Source organism: Brachyhypopomus gauderio, chromosome 2 (assembly GCF_052324685.1).
Source record: "Brachyhypopomus gauderio isolate BG-103 chromosome 2, BGAUD_0.2, whole genome shotgun sequence".
Classification (NCBI taxonomy): Eukaryota; Metazoa; Chordata; class Actinopteri; order Gymnotiformes; family Hypopomidae; genus Brachyhypopomus; species Brachyhypopomus gauderio.
This window is the reverse complement of record NC_135212.1, coordinates 22,315,612-22,342,109: the sequence shown is the minus strand read 5'-3', so window position 1 is coordinate 22,342,109 and position 26,498 is coordinate 22,315,612. Positions and strand designations below refer to the sequence as shown.

The following is a 26,498-nucleotide window of genomic DNA, read 5'->3' as shown; positions in this document are numbered from 1 at the left end:
CTCATCTGTTATCTTATAGCTATATATACTCTAATTACATGAGCTCTCGTGTTTAGGCACTCAAAACCTCAGCGTGATTTTTTTTTTTGGTTTTCAAATAATGATATACATCATTAAAAAATGCAAAATGTATGCAAAATGAGCATGCATCTCATTTCCAAGACACCAAGTGACACAGGTCTGCTCATGACTCAAATATTTAGTGAGTGAAGCACAACTGTGGTCAAAATAAAGATAATAAAATTGAGCAGTGATGCAGTGTATGGTCATGTGAACATTTAACATACAGCAGTAATGAAGAATGAGGTTCTAAAGCTCAATATGAAAAACAATGATGCATTCACGCATTACTACATTACATTATTAACATGGACTATTCCTACAATGTGCTACAGACACTACATCAACACGATGAAATAAGCACAGGCAGTAATGAACCCAAGGATGTTTTGAGAGGGCACACACAAGCACCTCTACCAGTCATCACTCACTCTTTCTTTTTCTGCCGTGGTCCTTTCCTTTTGGGGCTCTCACTCTCAGAGTCGCTGCTGCCCTGAAAATGGTTTAAAATAGATAGTAACTACACACTGACTTCTAGCAGAAGGGAAACTTTTGAATTTTCCCCACTAGATGGCACCCTACTACAGTAGTGCAGAATAGCCTCATGGGGGCACCAGACTGACATAAATGTTATATCAAACATTGTAGAAGATTGGCAAATTTTTCTCCATTACTTTTTTGCCTACCTATATAAATTTTGATGGATTTGAGAAGCAAATGAATGCAAAATAAATGTTCAGAGATCATCAGTACTAATTAGTCACATGCAGGAGTCAGAACACATGGATGATCAGGCAACTGATCAAGCGAACCTCTGCTCCAATATTCAGACGTTCAGGTTCCTGCCGGCTTCGACTGGACCTTCTAACGCCATAAACATCCGGATGTTCCTCCCACATCTGTTAACAAAAGGCCATAAAACATCTTTCTTTAAAGAGCAAATTCTGGCTTCATAACACCTGCACTCCATGTTTGAATATGGTCCTGAGCACTGTCAGTACTGGTGTAGTCAGATAGACTTTACTAGAACAACACAAGTTCATTTCGCTACTCTCCAACTGCAGTTACACTCATCACCTAATGCAAACGTACTTTGGTATTTAATCTTCAGCACTGCAGTTATCAGTTAGTTAAAGATCATGTATAGAGAGCCATGAAGTACTCCACTCCAACTCCAAATTGATTATTAGATGTTAAATCAGTATCATCGCCATTACATGCATAACTTCACATGGTACAGGGGTAGCGATGAAGCCCAAACATTGGTAAAAAATAAGAAGCAAAATATTGAAAGTGGGCTTTTCATTCTAGGTGAATACTGGGAGAAATATCCATCTAATTCTGATTACACTTGCGGCCAAGTTAGGGTTAGGGCCCAATACTGGCACCATGTATTGTAAACAGACCCAGCCTTTGGTCCCATTCCAATATTAGACAGTTCCAACAAAAATTCTAATGGGAAAAAGTTACATTCACAGTTCTCCCTGAATGAACCGGATGCTAGTAAATCTAGAACAGAATGGGATACTTAGACTGAGGTGTATACAGAAATCTTGCCTCTTGTATTACCGTTACCTTCTTCACGTCGGCCAAGCTGTCTTTCTTTTTCACCCGTTTTTGTTTGACATCTGCAACTGTCTGGCGGGACTTTGAGCCGGCAGATCCGCTCTCTGATTCCGAGTGGCTCTCCGAATCAGACGTGCTGTTGGACTCAGAGTGGCGGGAGCGTGCCTGCTCGCTCTCTGACTGACTCTCCGACTCTGAGCCAGAATGGTTCGACTCCTCCGAGGCCGAATTGCTACAACATCAAAGAGGATCACGCTCAAAACCCAGGATGAAGGAATAACGTACGCACAATCCAGGGGACACAATAACGCCAATTATACAGAACACCGTCATGATGGATTTTTAAATTAGGCTATTTGAGAAGAATGTTGGAATTTAATTGTAACATTTTGGTGCGAGTGAAGAGACTAATAAATCATAACTACAGCAACTGGCAAATGCTTTTATCCAGAGTAACTTGTATCAGTATGACAGTTACCTTGGTCAAAACCATGACCTCCGTGTTGCTAGGGCTTTGCTCTGAATGTTGTACTAAAAAAATATATCTTTGTTCAAGTTCCCTCCAGAAATGTCTGCTACTATCAAACATCTCACAGTGGGTCAGGAAGAGTACAGAACTTGGGCCTCAGTTCTCTGACCATCCCCACACCACGACGTGTCATGCTGAAGCATGCACTTCAAGAACCACCTTCATGTTTTTATTTTTTGCCATGTTCATTATTACACATGGTACTAACAGACAACTGACATAATTCACAAACCACTTTAGTTAACTAAACCTAAACCAGTCTACTTAATGAATAGAACACTCTTGTATTGTACTCTTGTGTTGTACAGTCATTTACTGTGAATATCCATTATAAACCAGTCCTCAAATTACATCACTTCCTTGATTTTGAAAATAATGACAGCACCTGTTGTAATCGCACTGCTATGGAAGGTGCTCATCATTCCCAAACATGTGCGGGACAGTTTCTCTTTCAAATAAGAATCAGGGAGAAAACCAGTAAAGGAAGCCCAGCACAGCCAGCAGAGCACTGAGGAGGTAAGTGAGTGCTTTCATGACAGATGAAAAACTGGCATATGCTATAAAACATCATATTATGGTACCAAGTAAATAAGTTTGCTTTTTTTTTTAACAGATTGAGAATAAGCACTTAGGTTAGATCAGGAGAGGATCTGTTCAGGCCAAGACAAATTGGGAAGATTTTTTATATATATACATAACTAAATAAATATATAAAGAAATTGTCATCTGCCTTGAAAACAGTCACTTCTTAAGTTTCTCAGTGTCATACCATGGTTAAAATTATATTATCACAGAGGCTTCTATGCGATAACACAAATATTAAAATGTAATACTCTCAGACATTGCTGTGAAAGCCTGCTGTGTACTCTTAACTGCTTTGAAAATCATTTAATAAATTTCAGAAACCCAGGCAATTTACATTTTGGATAATCGTAGATCAAATTTAGGCTGAGTTAATATTTTCTGAATAATACAACATACTTACCGTAGACAGCTTATGTTCAAGAGGATGAACACTTGTTCAGTTTTTAGGTATAAAATTTTCTAAAATATCACCTTTTTGATATTAATTAAAATTTCCTATTGTTTGGAATATAGGAAAATCAGGTAGGTGGAGAGAAGAATAATTAATTTCAGCTGATAATCCTATAACGCCAATACCACAATTTTCATAGACTCCAAAATGACATGCCCCTTTAAATGCAGACAGGAAACTGTTGAACCCTGGGATTTAAAATTACAATGGTGTCACATATCACTGCTGTTTATGACTGGACACAAATAGCATTAAAAGAGTTGAGCAACCAAATTAGTAATTAAAAAATAATAACCAGTATTAGAGATATGTATGAGGAACATATAAAAGTGAACTTTAGTAGGTTTAATGCCACATTATATCATTCCTTTAATTCAAATTCAGTTTTAAACCAAGCGTAATCTTGAATAATAAGATTTTGTAAACTTCCAAAAACACTAGGCAGAGGGAAAGCAGTAGGCAGTGGTGAAAACTGCTCAGTATATTTTTGACCACAGGTAGCGCTGCAGTTGCTGACAAAGCAGACGCGCCAACTAGCCGGACCATCCTTTTATGGTGGGTGACATCACAAATGGGCGGACCCAAATAGTTATCTGAATTGTGGTTGGATGGTGTGTTGCTAAAGGAAGAGAGCCAACCAAAATTCACCAAAGACACTTCTGACCTCTGTAGCACTTCCTGTTCTCCCTTCCTGTAGTTCCATGCGCCTTTTATGTAACGCTGTGTAACTCATACAAGCTATGCAGCACAAAGCAAGAGCCATTTTGTGACTTTCAAGTGGACTTTCAGACATTTAATAATGCAGCTTATACATGAAAAAAACTGTACATTGTATTTTCTTAAATGATTCTTATACTAAATACAAGACAAGCAAAATTATTACAAATTTAAAAATGTCTGAACTACCTTATTTTTCTGTTTAACTTGTTGAAAAATAAGTTAAGAAAATGGCTGCCAAAAGCTTACAACTGTTCAGTCACCTTGTTGTGAATGACAACTTCTCATGACAGTGGTTCTTATTTAATTGAAAATTATTCCAGTTCTCAAACCTCATTCAAATTGTATACAAGTTAAAACAATTTACGGTCCTTGATAATCTTGATAAATGGAAATGATATGATAAAAATATATTTCTTTCTCTAAAATGCATTTGTATTTAAAAACCATGGCTTCATTTTTAACCAATTTCTGGTACTTCCAGTACTTTCAATAGCAATTGAAGTAAAGTATTAGATAAGGGAGTTGATCACACATTTCAGCTAAAGCAAAATAAATAAATGGTGCACAATAATGCTCTGACAAGTCGCTCTTAAGTCGCACTTTCTTTTACATTAGATGTTTCTTCAAGCCTTCACACTAGAATTTCCTGAAGAGGAATACAATTACTGTGTTTAGCACAGTACCTGCACATATTGTATTGATGTAGGGACCATATACAGACTTTCAATTATTAAGGTTCATTCATGACACAAAAATATGTTCAAGTACCACATCAAACATTTCAGATCACATCCTCAATCAAAAAGTACTCCTGCCAATCTGTTCATTCAATAAACCTGCCATTGTTTATTAAACTCATTAACCTTACACATTGAATAGTGTAATCACAGGTACAGTTTGAGACATGAAAACATCAGATTATACCTAAAAAAAAAAACATCTGCTTTAAGAAAAGGGGTCAGATGCCATTCCACTGCTAGGCACACTATGCACACAAGGTGAAGTGAGTTTGTGCCCTCATGTAAATAATTACCAGAAATATTAGTTTATCTAAATCCCAACAAGAATGTAATTTCAGTCAACAATGGAGGTCTAGGCCTAATCATAAACAAATTTGTCCGTAATCTAAGGTGTTAAGACTGGCATGTCAAAGTATGAAAAACTGCCCATGTAATCACACATAAAATTACTAATTGTAGTAGGATTTGTAGTGGTTCCACTTCCACTGTTGTACTGTACTGCTACAGTGGATGTGTGTGGTTTGGCAAATTTCTACAACTTTTTATTTTCCCTGAGATGCACATATTCATGTACACAGACGGAAAGGCGTGGGGGTCTGAATGCAAGGCTAGCTGCTGTGCAAGACCTCGTCTGGCTCAAGAATGAAAGGTTTAGTCCTCTCACTCCACGGTCAGTTATGGGTGACTAAACATAAAATAGCACGTTGAATCACTGACCCCCAAAATACAAATTTAAAGTGAGCTACCAATAACCAAGAATAAATTTATGGCTCGAGGAAAAATGCAGAGAAACATTATTAACCATAACTGCACACAAATCATGTGAAGCTGATCATAAGACGCAGATAAAAAAAATCCAAGGCTATCAAACCCTTATAAAGTAGAATGTTCATCTGTCAGTGCCCAAAATACAAACACAAAATGGTCTACTTTTCACACGGCCACTTAATATCCACATAAAAAGAATAGCCTATCATATAAAACTAAATGGTATGGCACTATGTTCTGATTCAAATAAAATGCATCATAAACTGCCTATTATACATGAATTTCATTTCATGACAATGATCAATCTATATTACTGAGTTTAATTCTAACATAAGAAAAGAAAGAAAAAACAAAACAGTAAGACTCAGTGTCAGACCCAGAAGTGCTTACATGCCATAGCTATAGCACTGTGATTCCTATTACATTTATGTAAATGGAACATTGTCTCACAATGTGAGAGTAAAGCTGTTTTAATGACAGTAATGTTAGATATAAAATGGTGCAATGCAGTACAAAGTAATCAGACAAGGTCATTTAACATCACAAACGGACCTGAAAATATGAGAAACCATATACTGTTTAAGTCTACTGAAAATCAGCGTTGACACTGATATACACTATAGGGCCAAATCCTTCTGACAGGCCTACAGAAGATATTCAGTTTTAGTAATACCAGTAAAATTTGGGTGTGGCTATTCAACTGTCCCAAGGTCAATGATCTGAAACCACTACATTTCCTAGAAACTGTGGCTAAAATATCTGCACAGGTGATCAACCATGCCTGTCAAGGTAAACAATCAAGACATGTAAAAAGAAAAACAGGAAAATTGTAAGTACCATACCTTGAAGCATTGCTTTGAGTCGAACCATCGTCCCCTTGTTTTTTGTTCTTGTTCTTCATCATCGTTTTGTCCTGACTTTGTTAATGATGATCTTTAGTCCAGGTATAAACTGTCAAAAGTTGAAAGTGGGGTGAACCATCATACAAGTCCCATCAGCTTGCTTTTGCTTTAAGGGTAGCAAAATTCCTCCCGTTGCGACACAGGAAAAGAGCAGCTTCGACGGATACATAAAAAAATTACAGTATTTAAATATTAACCTCTAAATTTGTAATTAAATGACACCTGCTCGACAGTAATCGATGCCAAATAACATGCGTTCAGATACATTCAATGCAACAGATCCAGCGAGCCACATGAATAAATTCTTACTGCGTCATAAGACAAAGGGCGATTAGAAGATCATAAAATTAAAATACAACAGTATATACAATGTAAACATACCTATTCCATTGACAGGTAGGCAAATGTAGCACTACATTCACAGCCGGAAAAAATGTCGGGTTTATTACTTCGGCAACAAAAATAAAAAATCTATAAATTTTCTATAGCTTCGAATGAAAACACAAAGCGTAATAAAATTAGAAAAGAAAATAAAGTAACAAAAGCAACGATGGCCTTTTGAATGAGGAGTATCTAAAGCGCCTTGCACAGCGCACTAAAAATGGAGGACCGCCATGGCTGCCAGTACAAGGCAGAGAAAACAACGACCGTTTCATCTACGCTAAAGCAGTACATTTTCTTCGACGAAACAACGCCACAAAACGACGCATAAACCTTTCTACATTTCAGCACAAATATATTAATCTATTCCGGTTAAATATTAGCCCTAACGCGAGATTTAAAGTTCATCAAAGTTGAGAGAGAAGTGGTATAGAGAGCCCAGCGAGCCACAACGCGTTTCCCTTCCCAAGGCTCATCCGCCATCTAAAGCTCCTTCCCAGCTCTGAGAGCTTAGTCTTTGATTGACGTTCTCTCCATTTACCCCGGATTCAGGTGATGTACTAAAGACCCACCCCTTTTATTTTGAACAAATACTTTCATTGACACATTGTGACTTAAGATTTCATACTAGCCTAAATGAATGGCACAGAAGCCTGAACACACATTAATGTATTAGACATAAAGGAATACTTAGTTTTACAGGGTACAAAAATATTTCACTATGCCATCACTTCCTGCTCAGACAGGAAATGAGATATGAGGAGCCATTTTAGAGTGTGGTGGACTATATAGGACACCATTTTAGAATACATCAAACTCTACAAAAGCTTTAGTTCATATTGAAATATGGAGGAAGACCATTCTTTCATATGCTCAAGACTATTCAGAGCATATTGTTGAAATCCACTAGCATAAACAGAAAGAATACCAAGTACCACCACCTGACTTCTATTTCAATGCAGTTCATTTGAAATATAGACAGAGTTGAGTCCAGATATGAATTTAGCCTTACAATATTTAAGTATGGATGATATTACAGGTTAGCGTGATTGTAATTGAGTAATAGTTATCCAATGCAAATTTAATTTTTAAAGCTATGTTTAAGCATTACATCGGTGAAACCTAATTAGAGGAATCTATGGTACTTAATAAGATTAAACTTTTTTTTTAAAGAAGAAAGGTTTAATTCATCTTTATGAGACGGACAAATTATTCCCATCCAATGAGAGCAAGTCAAAATTGTTCAAAAACTAAATTTTATTTTTTGGTTCAAAAACTGAATATTCAAATTTGAAATGTACAGGCACATATTGGCTGAATCAGAAGCATGGTTGCACATTGTAACAAAAACTATTGAACAGTATAAAAACAAAATTCAGACATTAGAACAGGCAAGAAATACATGTACTATGGAAAGCAATGACATTTTAAAAAAGTTAGTTTTTTCCAAAATCCAAAAACCCGATCCACCATCTTCCTGATAAAGCTGTAGTCTCCACTTGATTGTCCAGTAGGGGGTTCTTAATGAAATCAAAAAGGAGAAGGGAAAACATGTAAACCCCAAGTGCGCTGAGAAAGCAACAACTTTCTATAAAAATATACTACTCTAGCTACTAACCTAGCTATACCATAACATGATAAAGAGCATATATCACAATCAAAACAAAAGCAGAATTTAGCTAGCTTCATGGTAACATTGAAAAATGCACCAAAAAATCAAGTCGAATAGCTAGTAAAAGCTTAAACAATTATCTATGTAAAACCACCAAGTTTAAATTCATCACGATGCTCAATTTTAAATTCAAGTCTGGCAGTTTCTTTTCTCATATCCATGTCAAAATTCTACATGCTACCATTTAAACCATACCGACTTTCACAACAAAATATATGCATGCCCGCTCATGCATGTAGCTCCAATTACTAACAGTGTTTACTAAATTCACTGTAATGCAATCCCGAGGGGAAAAAAAAGAAAAGGGGAATAAACCTCAGTAAAGGCAACCCACAACGATTCAAACTAAAATCTTAACACCACGCCTCTATCCGTTCATGACAAGTAAGCTTCAGAGACAACTAAAGCAGTACAATTGTCACACCACAAAACATCCACATTTGAACACATTTCTGGTCTTGTACATCACATGTCTGTCATTGGATCTTGCAAATGGCTTTTGGGGTTGGATGAGTGGGGGGCAACTTTAACTGCCCTAACACTTCACTGGTGTTTCACAAGATACGACTGTGTATGTGAGGTTTTTAATTAAAGCATGCTTTAAGTAAAATTCTGAAGAGAATAACGAACAATCAAGTGCTATCTTTTAATGAACACTAGCAATAAATTAGGTAATAACATGACATGGTGTAATTACATTATATTTAGAAGTTTCAACTCAGTAGCCCATAGGTTAGTCAACTCAAGTCAGCTAAATGTAATGGAAACTTGATCAAAAAGGTTTTTTTGAAGATTGCATCCATCCCCCATTACAAAGTTACAAAGAGTTGAATCATGAAAAATCCTAAAACACGACAACCAATTGAATTCACTTGATAGGTTGGTGTCAAACACTATGCTAGCATGACATTTTGCCCAACCTCAATAAGACAACAAAAACAAGGCATAGCAGCCCAAATACAAGAGTGCAACCTCTTAATCACGCACCATGCTGGCCTAATTTTAGACCTGAGAGATGTTAAAGTTCAAGAACAAGCAAGAGTTATCCAGAAAATGCTGCTGGTTAAATGAAAGAAACATGCCTGCACCTGCGCAGGATCCGGACGGATGTGTAAAATGTTACACAAAAAGCAGGAATCGATTCCATATTGAGATGTCAGTCTCATGCCTTCCACAGGGAAAAAGGTCCATTTCAAGTGGTAGGGCACTGCCCCAAGAGGATGGCAATAAAGAATATCCAGACTCCGAAAAAGTAGAAATCCATTGAAAATGTACGTGGTCATAAGACTACATCAGGGGAAATGTCATGTGTGGGGTGGGAGGGAAGATAGACTATAGTAAATTGTCAAGAGTTGTCAGATGGAAATCCCTTTGAAGATCAATTACCAGCTATTGCTATAGCAGACCCCCCCCCCCCCCCCCCCCCAATTCCTTGGGTGAGTCTGCTCATTCAGATCTTCATCTTTAAAGAGTGCAAAATAATTTGTTTTGAATGAATTTGCTTTAGAGTAAATCTGCTCAACTGATAACCAATATCAAAACCAAATGTGTCCTGTTATTTGCCAAGTGGAGACAATACCACAAATGAACATCCTAATACACCACAATGACAGACATGTGATGCAACACACCACAGGTACAAGGGCAATAGTGTATGGACTTACCAAGCTGTCTTCTTTTCTTAGTACAATCAAAGCCATGTCCTCAAGCAGACCTCTTCTGCTAAGGGGAAAAAACAGAACTGCTTAAACTGAGAGGAAATAATACTGTACTAGATAATAATACTAGTACATGTTAACATCAGTCTTGTTAAACTGATGCATGATTGCCCCAATGTTATTGCTTGCAATAAGGTTCGCTCAAGATTTACCCTTCTCTCTATAATTAATTTGAAATGTAGCACATCACCTCCATATAATATTCATATTTTCATTATATTAAGCAATTATTAGCAAAAATTGAATTTAAGCAAATGCACAAATTGACAAACAGATGCATAGGTAGATGATGGAATACATTATGTGATTGTTGAACTGTGAAATTAGACAAATTGAGAATTCATATACACTGACTTTTGTTTAAGGTCGGGGGGAAAAAATCCAACACTTTATATCTTTAGTCATTAGTAAAACAGTTAGTAGAAGAACAAGGTCTAGCTGTATTAACCAATCAGAAAACTTCAACAATTGTGTTGGGTGTGCATTCTGCATGCATGTCATTGGAGGGCGGGGCTTGGGAGAAATGTTTGGATGGGGGGGGGGGGGGGGGGGTGTCGGACTAAAGGGGACAGATTCCTTTAGTGGCCAAGTCGGTGGTAGATATTGGCAAAGGCTGTATAATTTTTTTATAGCTGTCTTGAAAGGAGATGTTAGAAAAGCTTATCATAAAGCAACTAAAGAATGTTTAATAGGAACTGACAAAATTGGCAGTACAAGTTTGAACTTCACAATATATGTATACTGCAGTTTGTGCTAATCTCAGTATTAGAGGGAGAAAACCCCATCTAGCTTAGTATTAACTCAAAAACACACTTGTTATATACACTTGTATATAGGTCTTCTTGAGCTTCATTGAACACTGAAGCACACAGCACATAACTTAATTTTTGTATCTGGTAAACTGTGCCTGATTTGAGAAAACCAGAATTCCATATTATTGTAATTTCAACCAGTAGTGCTTTTTTTCTTTTAGTGATTTACATTTCCTTTACCATGTGCCTCAAATCATTTTTATAAGTACTTCATTTTGTTGATTTTATAATACACATACACATATATTATACATTACACCTGCCACTGTACCTGTTGTCAATTCTTTTTAACAGAATGTGCATTGATGACAACACCAAAATGATGGTCTTTGACGATATAACTATGTGATCAAGGAAATACTATTACGCATCCTGTGAAATCCCCTGAGCTCTTATTCACTTAAGCCCATGTCCTTCTAAATGGTTTCTTAGCCTATGATATCAGGACGCCTATGACCGTAAGCAGAGCCTCACAGAATGAACTTCCATAGAGTTAAAATGTATAATGGTAAATGAACACAAATGTTAACTGTAACGCAGGCCATGATGTTAGATTTGAGTTGCAGACATAATGAATTCCAGAAGGATGTTTGTGCTCCAGAATATATTTTACCACCCCCTAACAAACATATATTAATGCTTGTTTAAATCCCCACCCTAAGTTTCTGTAAGGAACTTGACCAAAATAATCAGCTCATCCTATAGCTCTAGTTCTGTCACATCAAGAATTTACATCACAAGATGTTTTTTTATTATTTGTTTACTTGAGTGGCAGTAATTTTAGTTTCTACACTCAGAAATGTTAAAGTGAAAAATAATTATAAATAAGAAAGATGCCACAAATACATGAAATTGTCTTGGAATGCTGGACAAGTAGAGAGGACAATCTTCAACAACTGCTGAATGTCTAATCCATTGCTGTATAAATGCTGATGGCAGTACTGAGTGACATCAGGGGTTTGGAATGCATGTAATGATTGTTCATTAATTAGCCTAGAACATTTACTCAGGAGCTTGTGTCTGTGAGCAACATTTACACAGTGATAGTTAAGTGATCTGTTAACCCAATATTTTAATCCATAAGCAAAGCTTGGATATGAAAGTTAAAGATCATAACAAATCAAATACAATAAAAGATGTTGGCAAAAAGGTTGGACTGTATTGTTTTATGTGACAAAAACATGAATGGCTCTCAGTAATCCTGTTCACACTTGGTCATTCCATGTGTCTTGTATCTGGACTGATTCAAAACAAGACTGACCACATGCAAGATCACTACGTAGTCAAATGTGTCACTAATTAGTTATATTGAATTCAGATTCCTTTTTACTCCCCAATAAATCCATTCAAATCATCATTGCTACACACTAATGTAACTTGCAATTTTATGGTGGATTTTAATTTCTCCAAAGTTAGCAGAAAAACATCAACTGTGTTTCCATTTTGCGGTAGTTTCTGGGTGCTTACATCATGTTATGTAATTTGGAGGAGTATGGGTTTTGGTTTCAAAATGTGGATCAGGGAAATCACTTGTGTAACGTCTGGTTTAAATGCGCCTGAAGTGGTTTGAGTGATTGGATTTGAATCATATTTAAATGGATCTTGGGTTTGTTTACACATTTATGTGGATATTCCCTATCCGGATGTAATCTTGTGATTTAACATGCATGAAACAAGCAATATTCAAAACCAATGTGATTTAGACTTTAAAATCTTTTAACCATAGATGACATATCTTGATTGCACGTGTGTACAAATTTTTGTCCAATTATTCTTACAATAATCTAAATATTTTCTTTATGAAACGCTACGAATTTGTTTCATAAAGGCAAAAAAGTTAATGAGATCGATTCATTTCCAATGTCATACTAAACCGTATTTTATTTTGTATGTGCACAAAGTGTTAGCTAATAAAGAGAATTGTTGGAAAAGGTGCATGTTTGGGAAATCAAAAGTTTAGGTTTTCGTAGATGTGATTATATTTAGCTATTATTTTGAAATATAAATTTTGCTTTCCCATTGTGGTTGCAAACAAATAAATTAGTAGCTAATGATCAGCTTGCACATTACCAAAATTTGGTGTATTCAAGAATCACCATCTAAATCAAAATTGTTTCCATGCTAATTTGTTTTTTACATCTTTATTGATATATTACAAATTATGGTTGTCACTGTTCTTTGACTTTAAATATCTGTTCTGCATTAGTTTTCTTCTTTTGATATGCAACCATTATTGGCTTAACTACAATAATCAGCCATATTCGAAGCTAGAAATAGACCAAAACTGGCCTACGCTACTGCCGAGGACGTACATATTCTTTGTTAATACCTATTTGCTCCTATAGGTAGAATACTTACAAGGAAACATTTGCGTCTTTCTTCAACATCGATGGAAGTACACAGAATGGGATCCTTTAAAGAGAAAAAAGAAAATTTGAGCCTAGCTAAAACCAAATTTATGATTTCTTGATTTGCAACACACCCTAGTGGCTGTAAAAATGAAACAGCCCCAAATTACATGGGTGGGGGACCCTTACCTGGTCAGCACAATGGAATCAAATATTCTTCTATCATCTTTTGTCCAGATGTAATGATGCCTGTACACAAGATTTTTCATACAATTAGATTATTACAAGCAACTTTGGCCATTTGAATTTTATTCAAATCGGGCAAGTTTTGTAGCAAAGTACTATTTAAATTTGACATTTAAGTGTCCTGGTGACAGCCTTAGACGATTTTTTAATGAAAATGAGTTTAGACTTTTTTGTGTGAAATTTATCAATGCAGGAGTAATAGTTACTCTTCTACACTAGCAAATCGTTACAAAATCACCTTTTTGTCATTTATGCTTAGATGTCTTTATAACATTGTTCACAGATATAATAATATTGTTCACACAGATATTAAAAATTGTTCACACAAGTTGAATACACATTCCACATACAATCTTCATACACAGATCTACTGAGTACTATCCCCAGGTTTTAGTAATTTAAATACACTTTAAGAAAACTTAGAACAGACTGCAAATATTTTACATGCAGTTCTCCTTTGTCGACATTGGAGAAAAATCCTTGATTAACCATGACTAGTAATATAGCAGCATTTACTATTAATTGAATAATTTTGGGTATTCTTAGCTCTCTGGACTCTCCAAATCAAAAGAAAATGTACTTCACAAAACAAAACTATAATCAAGACAAAAAAAAGCAAGTTTAAAAAAAATGAAATATAACAAGAAAATGGATCCTTTTCTGCACCACAAAGGGTTAAAAGCCAACACCCTATTATTTAAAACCAAAAAATACTGTAGAAATGTTAAAAGCACAATGAATGTAACTGACATTTACATTGCACATCTCAAATGGAGAAAAAAAAACAATAAGGAAATAAATGTATAAAGATTTAATTTTATATGCAAATAACAACTGGGTATAGCAACAAATAATATAAAAATTAGTTTGGTTCTAAATCTTACAGTAGTTGCAGCTACAGTGACAGTATTATTTGTGTTACATAAAAAATAAAGAACAGTAGAAGAAAAACAATTTTATAATAATTAACACAAAGTATATAAATAAAAAATATTTAAAAGGTTTTCTTCTTAAATTACGCTTTCAAATGAACATAATGTTACCTCCAAATGTTCAAATAGCAGTTGCAGCACATCCGTTTGATTTTTAACAAGATTTTAAAAATTTTATTCATTTTTCCTTATACAGTTCTGGCAAGGACGTTTGTCCTCCCAAGGACAAAGCACAATTTAACTGCGTAGTCAGTAAATTGCTGTTTTTCCTTCATTGCCAAGTTTTGAAATGTTTACCATTCATAGCGAACAAAACAATGTTTCCCTGTATAATTTCACAACGTAAATATCTCGGCAAGCTTTAATTTAACCGACAAAAATATTTTCCTTTCTTGGCGCTGTACTCATCATGGCCATTTTAACAACACCCCTTCAAACCTTCTTCACATCCACCATATTGGAACATCTTTAAACTCGTCTAATCGCGGTCTTACACTTCACTTCATAACGAAATCTTACCAAGGTCCAAAAGAGACGTTCTGGCTTTTCATCTGAACACGAGGGCAGCATTCTTTTCGGTGATTTTCCCCCTTTTCTTGGGGAACTTCTCGGTGAATCGTCGTCTCCGGGCCATGTCTCTCCGCCGCAGTCGCCTGGTCTCTCCGTCTGTCCTCCTCGTTCTGGGCTGTGCTGTTATCCTGTTAGAGGGGGCTGCCCCTGTGTTTGGGCGTAAGCGCAGACAACTTCCTCTCACTCTAGCATTCTGGGAAGAAGAAGCAGCATATGCATTTCTGCACTTCATTCCAGTGCATCAGCCATTACAGCCTATAATGAGATTGGAAGTGATGCGAAGAACAACACACACGGAAAATTATATTGTAGAACATTTAGCCCAGCGTCAAAGATTTATTATCATACTTACTGGACTTTTCCAGATACATGTGTAGGATTAAAATGCACACATTCAAATAACCTCAAGAATATTTTATGTATTTAGATCGTTTGTTTATTTACTTAATTAGCAATAGTGTAATAGTGTAATTTGAAAAAAAATAATATATATATATATATATATATATATATATATATATATATATATATATATATATGTGTGTGTGTGTGTGTGTGTGTGTGTGTGTGTGTGTGTGTGTGTGTGTGTGTGTGTGTGTGTGTGTGTGTGCATCGTGCTCCACGCTGGTTTATTAGAGATGTAGACAGAGGCTAGGCCTATTAGCTTCTAGCTAACTTCCATCTGTCTTGCCCAAAACAATTACATTTTCCATGTATATTACATTACGTTTAGGGCATTAGCACACGCTCTAATCCAGAATGACTTACAAAGTGAGTCAGTTGTTCAGAACATGACACCCACTTGTTATTGCTGAAAAAATAGAACAGGATACTAGTCGTGGGTTTATGTTGAGTGCGTATTTAATTCATGTAACCGATTTTGGTCTTGCTGATGTAGCCTATTATTGGTTGTCTGCTGAAAGACCATTTTGTACTGTAGATTTTGACATGTATAATCCAGGGTTTTAATTGTGTTGTTCCTCATCACTTGTAGCTCAGTTTGCAATAGTACATAACCTTTTGAAGTATTTGGCATCATATAATGTATCTTACATTACTTAGCCTTATAGCTAATCATATAAGGGAGGCCTATATCTAAGATGTCTGTGATGTACTACTTGACAAAGTTTATACACAAATATAACAATTGTATATATTACAATTGTATGCAGGTTTCTTTTTTAAAACTCCTTGTAATTTAAAACATCCAGTTAAAACAATGGAGTTGCCATCTTATTAAACAAATCTAATTTATGAATGGAAAAATAAATTGATGTGTAAATGATGTAACCAAGACACAACTGTGATTGTAAACAGTCCTCACTACTCCTAATAGATTATCTAGTACTGAAGGAGCATTGTGGCATAATCTGTGCTCACAGATCAGGTATGAGAACATTCTTATAACTACCAGTTTGCATTACACAGTTGGCACCTTAGTTCCTGGTTCAATATAGTAATCCCTCCTCCACTTAAAAAATGCTACATAAGCAATAGTTAAATTGGATTAAAATGGATTTTTGGAGTGGAAATTGGTTTTTCCGAATTGATTCTTGTTTGCTGCTAAGAATTGGTTTTCTGGTTTAACCAATTATCAATTTAAATGTTGCCCCATGCAAGACCTACCTGAGGCTATTTTGTTGTGGGCTGTAAATTATAGCTAGACCAATGTCTAGTTAGACATTGCTTAATTGATATTGTACTACACAATGTACTTTACCTAGCTATAACTCACAGTTTGGATTTTAAAACTGAGCCCCCAAGGGGTCACTTATTAGAAAGGGAAAATCTGTACTCACGGTTAAGAAATCCGTACTGCCTGACACAAATAAGGCTGCTGCACACAGACATTGATACTATTACGATCACTTAAAATACCTACGCATGAGAGCCCGTCTGTCTAAGTCAACTATAGGGCCAACTATGATATCGTTTTTACATTTTGGAATCATGTAAACTTTTTTACAGAGTTGTTTTTCCCTGTGTTGTGGGTGTGGCCTAATCACACTCTTTCTCTATATCCAGCAAAGTGGCTGAACCACTCTGGTATTTCTATTTTAGAAGCATCGTAGCGTGTGCACAGGGCACATTAGGTTACCATACTCCATTACCATACTCCATTTAGACATTTAACTTAGCCTGTGTTTTTAGCACTTCAGAAGTATGTCTATCTTTTGTGTGATTGTTTTGATACAGAGTCTATATCTGGCTAATTAGCTCCGTTGTCTACTAGTTAGGTTATCTCCATAGTTAGCAGAGTATTTTAAACCAACTCATTTGCTTGGTGCCCTTTTATACGAATATAAATACAAATTTAGATGCCTCAACAAATAATATAAAATAGTATTAAAATAGTGCTCTCTGCGTATCCTTAATAATCAATATAATAATTCAATATAGGCTATCAATTTAATATAATAATATATATCAAGGAACATAATTTATCACTTCCAGATTGGACTACTTTAATGCCTTACTGTCTGGCTGTACTACTAGGTGTTTAAATAACCTTTAATCCTTCAAAATGCTAACCCAGAGTTCTTAACAGAACTGGTACATTTGATAACATTACCCCTATCTTAGCAACATTACACTGGCTCCCAGTCAAATTTCAAACTGATTGTAAACTACTTCTAATTGCCCCACAGTACCTCAACAAACTCCTGGTGCACTATGATCCACAATGTATGCTTAGATCAAAAGGTGCAGGCTTTTTAGTACCTAGAATAAGGAACACTACTACAGGGGCACAGCCTTTTCCTATAAACCTGCCATGCTATGGAATAACCTCCCTGTTCGAGAATCAGACTCAGTATTTAAAGCTAGACTGCAAACCCATTTGTGTAGTTAAGAATGTTATTAAATGTTTCCCTTCTTAGGTTAAGGTGTTGATCTGGGGTTAATGGGCATTCAGACTTATGATTAACTAGGATGTTATGATGCTGTCACTTCCTCTTTTATTTCACTCAAGTTTGTTGACTGACAGCGGCAGAGTGCTGAAGCCCCAGGGAGCCTGTGCTACCTTTTGGTTCTACCCTTTTAGCTGTGCTGCCATAGCTAAAATGAACCCATTAAGTTACACTTTTCTGTACTTAGACATGCCTAATAATCTTTTCTCTCTTTCTACTGAGGTAAACCTACTAATGATGTTATGCTGTCTCAACCTCTCTCAGCTGCTGTGGCACTTCCCAACACCCCCTAATGGAAGTTCGCTCCACCGCCTGGGAACCAGGACAGAGAAGAGTTTTGATGTTTGTCTTCCATGGGACTTGAAAGATGTTGCATTGAGCCAAGTACTTGAAATTTGAAGCATGGAATGGCATGGAATGTCATCACCTTCATATAGGGAGCAGATGATCTATTCTTGGCTTTGTGGGCAAGCATCAGGGTTTTAAATCTGATGCAAGCAGCTACTGGAAGCCAGTAAAGGGAATGCAGAAGTGAAGTAACACGAGTGAGCTTTTAGCTTTAGATGATTGAAAACCAACTGTGCTGTGTTTTGGATCAATCATAGGGGCCTGATGTCCCATACAGGAAGACCAGCAAGTAGCAAATTGCAATAGTCAAGCCCTGAGAAAAGACTGAACAAGTAACTGGGAGAAAGGATAAAATCCTTCACAAGTTGCTAAGGAGACACCAGCCTGACCAAGTCAATGTTTGAAACATGAGTTGGGAATGAAAAATGGTTATTCAAAGTTACGCCAAGATTGTATGCAGCTTCAGATGGAGTGACCAGAGGTTTCCCAATGGAAACATTAGGTTCAGGAGATACTTGGATGTACAGATGGTCGGTTTTGCTGGGGTTGAGGTGGGATGAGCCACCAGCCATGAAGAATTGTCAGAGAGCCATGGTGATATCAGATGGAAACCTGAGTATCAGATGTCGGAAGGAAAGGATTACGGTAGTTAAGTTCCATCAGTATAGTGTATAGACAACATTACATCTCCAAGAAAGTGTAGAGATAGCACTGAGCCCAGAGGGACACCAGTGGAGAGTCTACATGGAGTGGATGTAGATTCCCTCCATGATACATATATAGGACCATGCATCAGTTTGACACCTTTTAAATGTTGCAATTTCATCATTCACCTTAATGTCTTGTCCCATTAGACACTGTTTCTGGTTTACTTCCATAAAATGCAACACAAGATACTATAAATATCTGCACATTCTACATATTATGCTCCGCCATGATGGTGTGTGTTCAGGTATATGCTTAGTTCTCTGTCCATCTCCATCTGGTACAACACCTGACTGGGACACCTGTCCTTTGTCCCCCCTGTAATGACATCATGCACCCTGTGTTGGCGCAGCTGCAAATCTGGCATCTCTACAAGCCTCAAGGGAGCCGTTCTGTTTTGAACATTCATTGTACGTATCACACAAGGTGTAGGATTGGTCGCTGTTTGTGTCTGTTACTATTTTTTGTGGATATGTAAGAAGGGTTATGTCAGTGAGTGTTTTTGTTCCACTCCCTTTTTAGTTTTCTGTTAGGTTGGTGAGTTGATCCTTGTACAGTTAGTGTGGGGTTTTGTTTGTTTGTTTGTTGGTTTCTCTTTTCAGCAACAGCCTTCCTGGTGAGTCATTTCCATACTCATCTATACATGTATACATCATCCCATCTTCTGTGTCTGAGCATGTGTATTGTTTCACTTTGCTGCAGTTTACATCAGTCACAGTATTAACTGTCAATCCATCACTACAATCTTTCTGTTACAGACCAATCAAGACTGATCATAACAAAACGTGAATATAGATGTAATATTTTTACACTATACAATCTTTGATGAATGTGTGGTTCGAGCTTTCAGTAGGAAGTTCTTGATTTTACAGTTGCTTCATGCAGAAAAGCTTTTTGAGCACAAATGTCCCTGGTACTCTTATATATTAATTACTTTGCTCTTTGCACATACACTATATGGACAACAGTATCGGGATGAACCTCTAAATAATTGTATTCAAGTATTTCGGTTTTATTCAGTGATCTCATTGCAACAAGTCAGTTTGTGAGATGTATTCCCTTCTAGTTTATTCCATGATCAAGTATGAGTGCTTTTATTGAAAAGCAGAAGTGTTTAGGATCAACAGCAACTCCGGGCACCCCGAGTTACATAAAAGTTGTCAATGCTCTGCTGACTGAACAACTACAGAGTCCCAAACCTCCTCTGACGTTAATATCAGCACAAACATTGTACACTAGGACCTTCATAGCAGGTTTCCATGGGTGAGCTGCTGCAGACAAGCCTACTGCAGACCAAACATGGCCAGGCATCGACCGGAGTGGTGTACAACACACAATTTTATGCTTCCAACTTTGTGGGAACGTTTAGGGGAAACCCTTTTCTGTTCAAGCATGACTATGACCCAGTGCACAAAGAGAGTTGACTGAACTGCGCTAAGCATGTGTAGCCTATAGGCAAAAAGCCACTTGAAATCCCATCTGCCTGATGTCATTCAAGACTGTAGCCACGAATGGCATACAAATCTGATGCAGGACCACGTACAAATGACTACATTCACATCGCATGTAGTCATGCTTAGCACAGTAACCTTCAAAACAAAGAGAAGTGCAACAGTAATTGTGAAAAAACATTTACCTGTTCGGTATTTATTTATATCATGAATATGGTCGCGTCTGATTTTTCTTGTCTCTCTATGTGTGAACATAGAGAATCTTGTGCTATCAGATTTGAGTCACGTTCGTATGCGCTTCTATATAGGATTTTTATCCGATTTCTGGCCATGAGAACAGACACGATTTCATGTGTATTTTTGATTATGTGGATAAACGGTAATAGCTGCCGACACGACTAAAACTAACCCGATCTTTTTCTGCCTTCTTGACTTGATCATGTACAGCTGACAAACTGTTAGTCGTCATTCAAAAAACAAACAAACAAAAACCTCATCGCAGATTAAATGTGCTTAAAACGAATAGAAAAATCTGCGTTTCGAAAATCATTCCCGTTACAGATCACTTACGATTTGTAATGGCGTGTAATATGAACATGGCCAAAATGTATCCAATCTGTATAAATTCGGATTTCTTTCCATATAACATAACATACGTTTTCTGTGGCATTTAAGGCAATAATGCAGAACTGAGTCTGGCTAGTGTGAACTGGGTGTAATTTTACAGAGCGTCTTGGCACACGTCTCACCTCCCCGTGTAAAAATGGTCAACACAGAAGTGCAGATTAAATTTGTGGGGGATTGGAGGGATTGGTGCGCGCAAACGGAAAACTCTCCAAGAAGGAGCAAAATTAATTTGTTTGCAATTTCATTTTATATTTTGCAACTGACTGTGGCTTCATTTTTATGATTTTTCTTTTCTGTCGCCCGTGTTATACTCATTTTTACACAGACAGCATTTATGTTAAATAAGGAGAGTGCGACATCGCGTGGCGGGTGATTTTCCGTCACAGCAACACACTGTATATATATATATATATAAATGAAACGTTTAGGCTATTTGAAAGTGCGCTATAAATAAAATAAAAGTAGCCCGTTAATAAAATAGCTAATAGTTTCACCATGAATAGTTGGGAATACGATCGTTCACTATGAATATATGTGTTCATTCTGATTTGAGTGTTGTAATGTTTAAAAATATTTAAAATTTTAAATATAACCATACATCTTTTTCTGATTGATATTCTTCAGAGGTGGTGATGTAAAGCTATTAGAATTGTTACTTTAAAAATGTCCAGCGACATGGGTTGTCCTGTACTCGCACATAGACACATGCACAGTGATGACTGACAGAAGCGATCGGTAATAAGTGGGAGGGGCCAGGGCGGAACCGGAGCTGGACAGGACTGGTTAGGAGCATAAGATCTGTGATGTCAGCAATGACATGGAACAGAACCCAGGCCACAATGTCTAGGGTGACCATAACAAACAATATTAGGCTAGTTATGGACATTATAGATTACTCTGATATTCTAATTTGACACAGTCAATCATGAGATCCTCCTGTCCATCCTCTCAGGCCTTGGTATCACTGGCAATGCATGGACATGGTTTGCATCCTACCTGGAGGGTCGTTCCTACCAAGTAACATGGGGAGGATCAACATCCACGCCATGCAAACTCTCCACCGGTGTTCCACAAGGCTCAGTGCTGGGTCCACTTCTTTTTTCCCTTTATACCCGCTCTCTGGGTGAGTCAATCTCTGCACATGGCTTCTCTTATCACTGTTATGCGGATGACACCCAGCTCTTCTTTTCCTTCCCACCCTCTGACACACAGGTTTCAGCTCGAATCTCTGCATGTCTGAAAGACATTGCCTCTTGGATGGCAGCTCACCACCTAAAGCTTAACCCAAGCAAGACAGAGATGCTGTACATCCCTGCAAGAGCCAGTCCTCATCGTGATCTTTCTATCTCATTGGAGAACACCGTGATCACTCCATCCATGGAAGCGCGTAGCCTTGGTGTAGTTGTCGACAATCAACTCTCCTTCACGGCCCACGTTGCTAACACAACACGATCATGCAGATTCGCCCTTCACAACATTCGGAGGATTCGGCCACTTCTCTCTAGGGAGGCCACTCAGGTCCTTGTCCAGTCCCTTGTTATCTCAAGACTGGACTACTGCAACTCCCTACTGACTGGTCTTCCTATGCATGCCATCAAACCCCTGCAACTGATCCAGAACGCTGCAGCTCGGTTGGTCTTCAACCTTCCCAAGTTCAGCCATGTCACTCCCTTGCTGTCCTCCCTCCACTGGCTTCCGGTAGCTGCCCGCATCAAATATAAAACCCTGGTGCTGGCCTACAAAGCAAAGAATGGTCCAGCTCCTCCTTACTTGATGGCCATGGTAAAACCCAGATGCATACCTAGAGCCCTCCGCGCCTCAAGTATGTCTCGTCTTGACCCTCCATCATCCAGGACACATGGGAGACAAGCATCCAGACTTTTCTCTGTCCTGGCTCCAAGGTGGTGGAATGAACTTCCCTTGTGTGTCCGAACATCGGAGTCACTTGCTGTCTTCAGACGCCGACTGAAGACCCACCTCTTTCAAGTGCACTTTGCATAATTATGCTTTGTCTATTGTACTTTATCGTCTCTTTCCTCAGGTATTGTGCATAATTGGGTTATAGGAATTGTTTACTGTCTTTTTCCTCAGGGGATGTGTATATTCAGGTATAATTGTTAGGTATCATTTGACTTTCGTCTAGTGGTTTTTCCAGCTTAGAGTACCTTGTGTTCAAGACCTTGGAGATTCCAAGCAACTACATAGCACTTTTGTAAGTCGCTCTGGATAAGAGCGTCTGCTAAATGCCATAAATGTAAATGTAAATGTAATTGATGGATTTATTCTGTTCTTAGACTTCTATAAGGCCTTTGACACAGTGGAGCACCAGTTTATCTTACAGTCGTTGCATAAATTTGGCTTTGGTACTTACTTTTCTTCTGCTATGAAGACACTTTATAAGAACAGCAGTAGCTCTATTAAATTACCAAGTGGCACATCCCCCAGATTGGATATCTCTAGAGGTATAAGACAGGGCTGTCCTGCCTCCCCTTATCTCTTTCTGTTGGTGGCACAGCTTATGGCATATCACATCAGAAATAGTGCTGTGGAAGGCATCTCCCTCCTTGGCAGAAAACTCGTTTTAACTCAACTTGCAGATGACACAATATTCTTTTTGAGAAATGAGGGCCAGATCCCTGTAGCCATTAATGTAATTCAGGACTTTTCAAAGGCATCTGGTTTGTGCCTCAATCATCATAAATGTGAACTTATGGCTATCAAAAACTGCACAACCTGAATTGTACTGCATTCCGGTAAAGGAGGAAGTGCAACTTAGGAATCTCAATAATAAAAGATCAAAACAAAAGAAGCACCGCAAATTTCAACCCAGTTATACAGAAAATCCAAAATAAATTAAATCATTGGCTCTTGAGACTTATCATTGAGAGGAAGAATTTTACTCAGCAAAGCAGAAGGAGTATCTCGGCTAATATGCAGCCTTGACTCTGCTTTTCACTGATGAGACCCTAAAAGTTATTAATAAAATGCTCTTTAACTTTGTCTGGAAAATCAGACTCACTATTTGAGGAAATCAGTTGTCATGAATGCATGTGAAAATGGTGGTCTCGATATCCTGGATTTTTATACTTTGAACAATACATTCAAAGTTAATAGGTTAAAGCAAATCTTCAGAAACCCCACTTCAATTTGGAATATTATTCCTCTCCATATATTATCTAAGCTGGGTGGTATTGACTTTTTTCTTGTTTGTAATTATAACATCGATAAAATCCCTGTTAAGATATCTGCTTTTTATTGCCAGGCCTTTCTCTCATGGTCCCTCATCTACAAGCATAATTTCTCTCCCCACAAATTTCTGATTTGGAATAACAAAGACATCTTGTATAAACAGAAATCTCTTTTTTTGAAACAGTGGTTTCAGAACAACATCATATGGGTTGACCAGCTATTCAATAGTGAAGGCTTTTTGCTCACCTATGAAGAATTTCTTAGAAAATGTAATATTCCTGTAACTCCTGGAGACTATATGCCAAGGTATTTGGAGCCATCCCATCTGGTGTATGTATGCTTTTTAAGGGCCAGAAGAGGCTTGACACTTATGACCTCACCTGTCTATCTCCAGCAGACATGCCTGTAGGGAAAATTTGTCTATCTGGTCAGCAAAAAAATAACAGAGCTATAAGAACATTATTTCTAGATAACCACACAATACAACCGGATGTCATTTCATACTGGAATGGGTTTGTGGATGGGATACCGTAGAAAAAGTATAAAATTGGATAAATTATATTATATATATTTGTTTTAAGAAGATTTTAGGCCCTCTGAGAGGGCGTAGAGGGCCCTGACAGTTCCCCACTGTCTTGAGAACCCCAGACAGTGCTGTGGCACTCTTTTGAATACTAGAAAATGTTCAGCGATCGTGTAGTTCCACCCTCAGGACGATAGGTGTCACACAAGCTCCATCAGCGATGGAGGTGTAGCTGGACTGGATAGTGGATCCACGACTGCAAAATTCGAAGAGTCCCATGTTGGCGAGGAAGGAGAAGCAGATGCTAATGAGGTGAAACTAAAGCATTTGAGTTTGGTAGATTTCATCATTCAGAGCAATAATTCCCTGCTTTGACATGAAGGGTGTTTTAGACTCATTCTTTAAAATGACCAACCACACTGTTCTTTTATTTAACATATAAAGGCAATCAATTGTCACAAGTGTATTACAGCAAAAATGACCTGCATGAAATAGTGGTTTACACTGACACGAGGCATTAGTTTACAATGCCTCAGTTGTCACCATGAAAATTCGTCAACAATATCAAGTATTGTAAAATATTTGAGCACTTTTCAGTCAAGCCTTACCAGCAGACTGCTAAAAACACTGCTAAATTGCCAATAAGTATAAATGGCATTTTTCTGATAACTGCTATCATCTTAGTGTATATTATAAATCAGCCAGTCTGTGAAACTGGGCAGAGCATCAGGACTGGGGAGACTGGAGAAGCAGCATTCAGCTAGCATCACTGAACCCTCACTTGACTGTAACATAGGGGCTGGTTAGATGGGTGTGGGAGAGGCACTGGTGTAGTTAGGTTATCCTTATGCAAGCCTGTCCCTTTTTTGCACTAAACCCCTAACATACAGTTCACAGGGACAATGACAAGTGGTGTAGTCAACACATACAAAATGTCTCAAAGACCAATAGGACAGAAAGAGACTACATAAACACACACAGACTAAACATCAGGTGATGAAAAGGGTGGAGAGGTCAGAACGTATGAGCCAGGAACAGATGACCTGTGACATCCCACATATGCTTGTTCAAAATGTACCACAGCGACAATCTCTGTTATTCTCACTACCATATCCACACCGTATCTGCCGTCAACAACATGTAAACTGTTCTCACTTTCCTGTGCTGGATATAAAAATACCCAATGTGAGAAAAATAAGCATTGCAGCTTTTGTTTACTTGACCCTTCCACTTCCAGATCAATGGTCTCGCATAACTAACCAGGTAATATTCTTCCAGTCATTCCACCGAGCTAACCTGTGAATAAAGAACAGTTCTACAGTGCTTATGTTTCAAAACTGAAAATATTTATGCTCAGGTTGTTCAGTTTGGTCAAGGTGTTAAAGTAATCAGAGTAATGGCAGATTTTATGAAATAATTCCTACATAAAGGCTAAGGTGATGCTACACTTCATTAAATTATGGTATGTAATAGTTGCTACCCCACAAGTGCATTATCTAACAAACTGAACATCAACCCTTTCATGAGACACACACTCTTTCAATATAGTTACTCTGAATAAGCACTGACCTGCTTTACAAATGAGCTACCTATATATTTCACATCTTCCCTAGGGACGTTAGTAAACAAAAACAGATTTTTAAATCACCTAGATTTCCATAAAAGTAAACTTATTAAAAACTGTGGACAATATACAAACGTAGCTCCTGTGGTTCCTACTGAAGTCCAGCCTTCCACAGCACGTCA

The 26,498-nt window shown here is 37.5% G+C and overlaps 1 protein-coding gene across 7 annotated transcripts in view; it reads right to left on the bottom strand.

Annotated features, from left to right (window-relative positions):
* The window catches only part of chd2 (chromodomain helicase DNA binding protein 2), a 33,722-nt gene extending 16,766 nt beyond the window's left edge, over nt 1-16,956 (bottom strand). For 3 of the 7 annotated variants that reach the window (XM_076991230.1, XM_076991255.1, XM_076991280.1), the window contains exons 1-10: nt 16,800-16,956; nt 14,950-15,193; nt 13,442-13,501; nt 13,263-13,316; nt 10,039-10,096; nt 6,703-8,222; nt 6,262-6,370; nt 1,618-1,858; nt 873-959; nt 492-553 (exon numbers count right to left, since the gene is read on the bottom strand). In XM_076991230.1, the coding sequence (XP_076847345.1) occupies nt 492-553; nt 873-959; nt 1,618-1,858; nt 6,262-6,323 (452 nt within the window). In that variant the 5' untranslated portion in view covers nt 6,324-6,370; nt 6,703-8,222; nt 10,039-10,096; ... (2 more) ...; nt 14,950-15,193; nt 16,800-16,956. The remainder of the gene's footprint in view (nt 1-491; nt 554-872; nt 960-1,617; nt 1,859-6,261; nt 6,371-6,702; nt 8,223-10,038; nt 10,097-13,262; nt 13,317-13,441; nt 13,502-14,949; nt 15,194-16,799) is intronic. The other 4 variants (XM_076991261.1, XM_076991270.1, XM_076991247.1 and 1 more) reach the window with 4 other exon arrangements.
* Between the last annotated feature and the right edge of the window lie 9,542 nt (nt 16,957-26,498).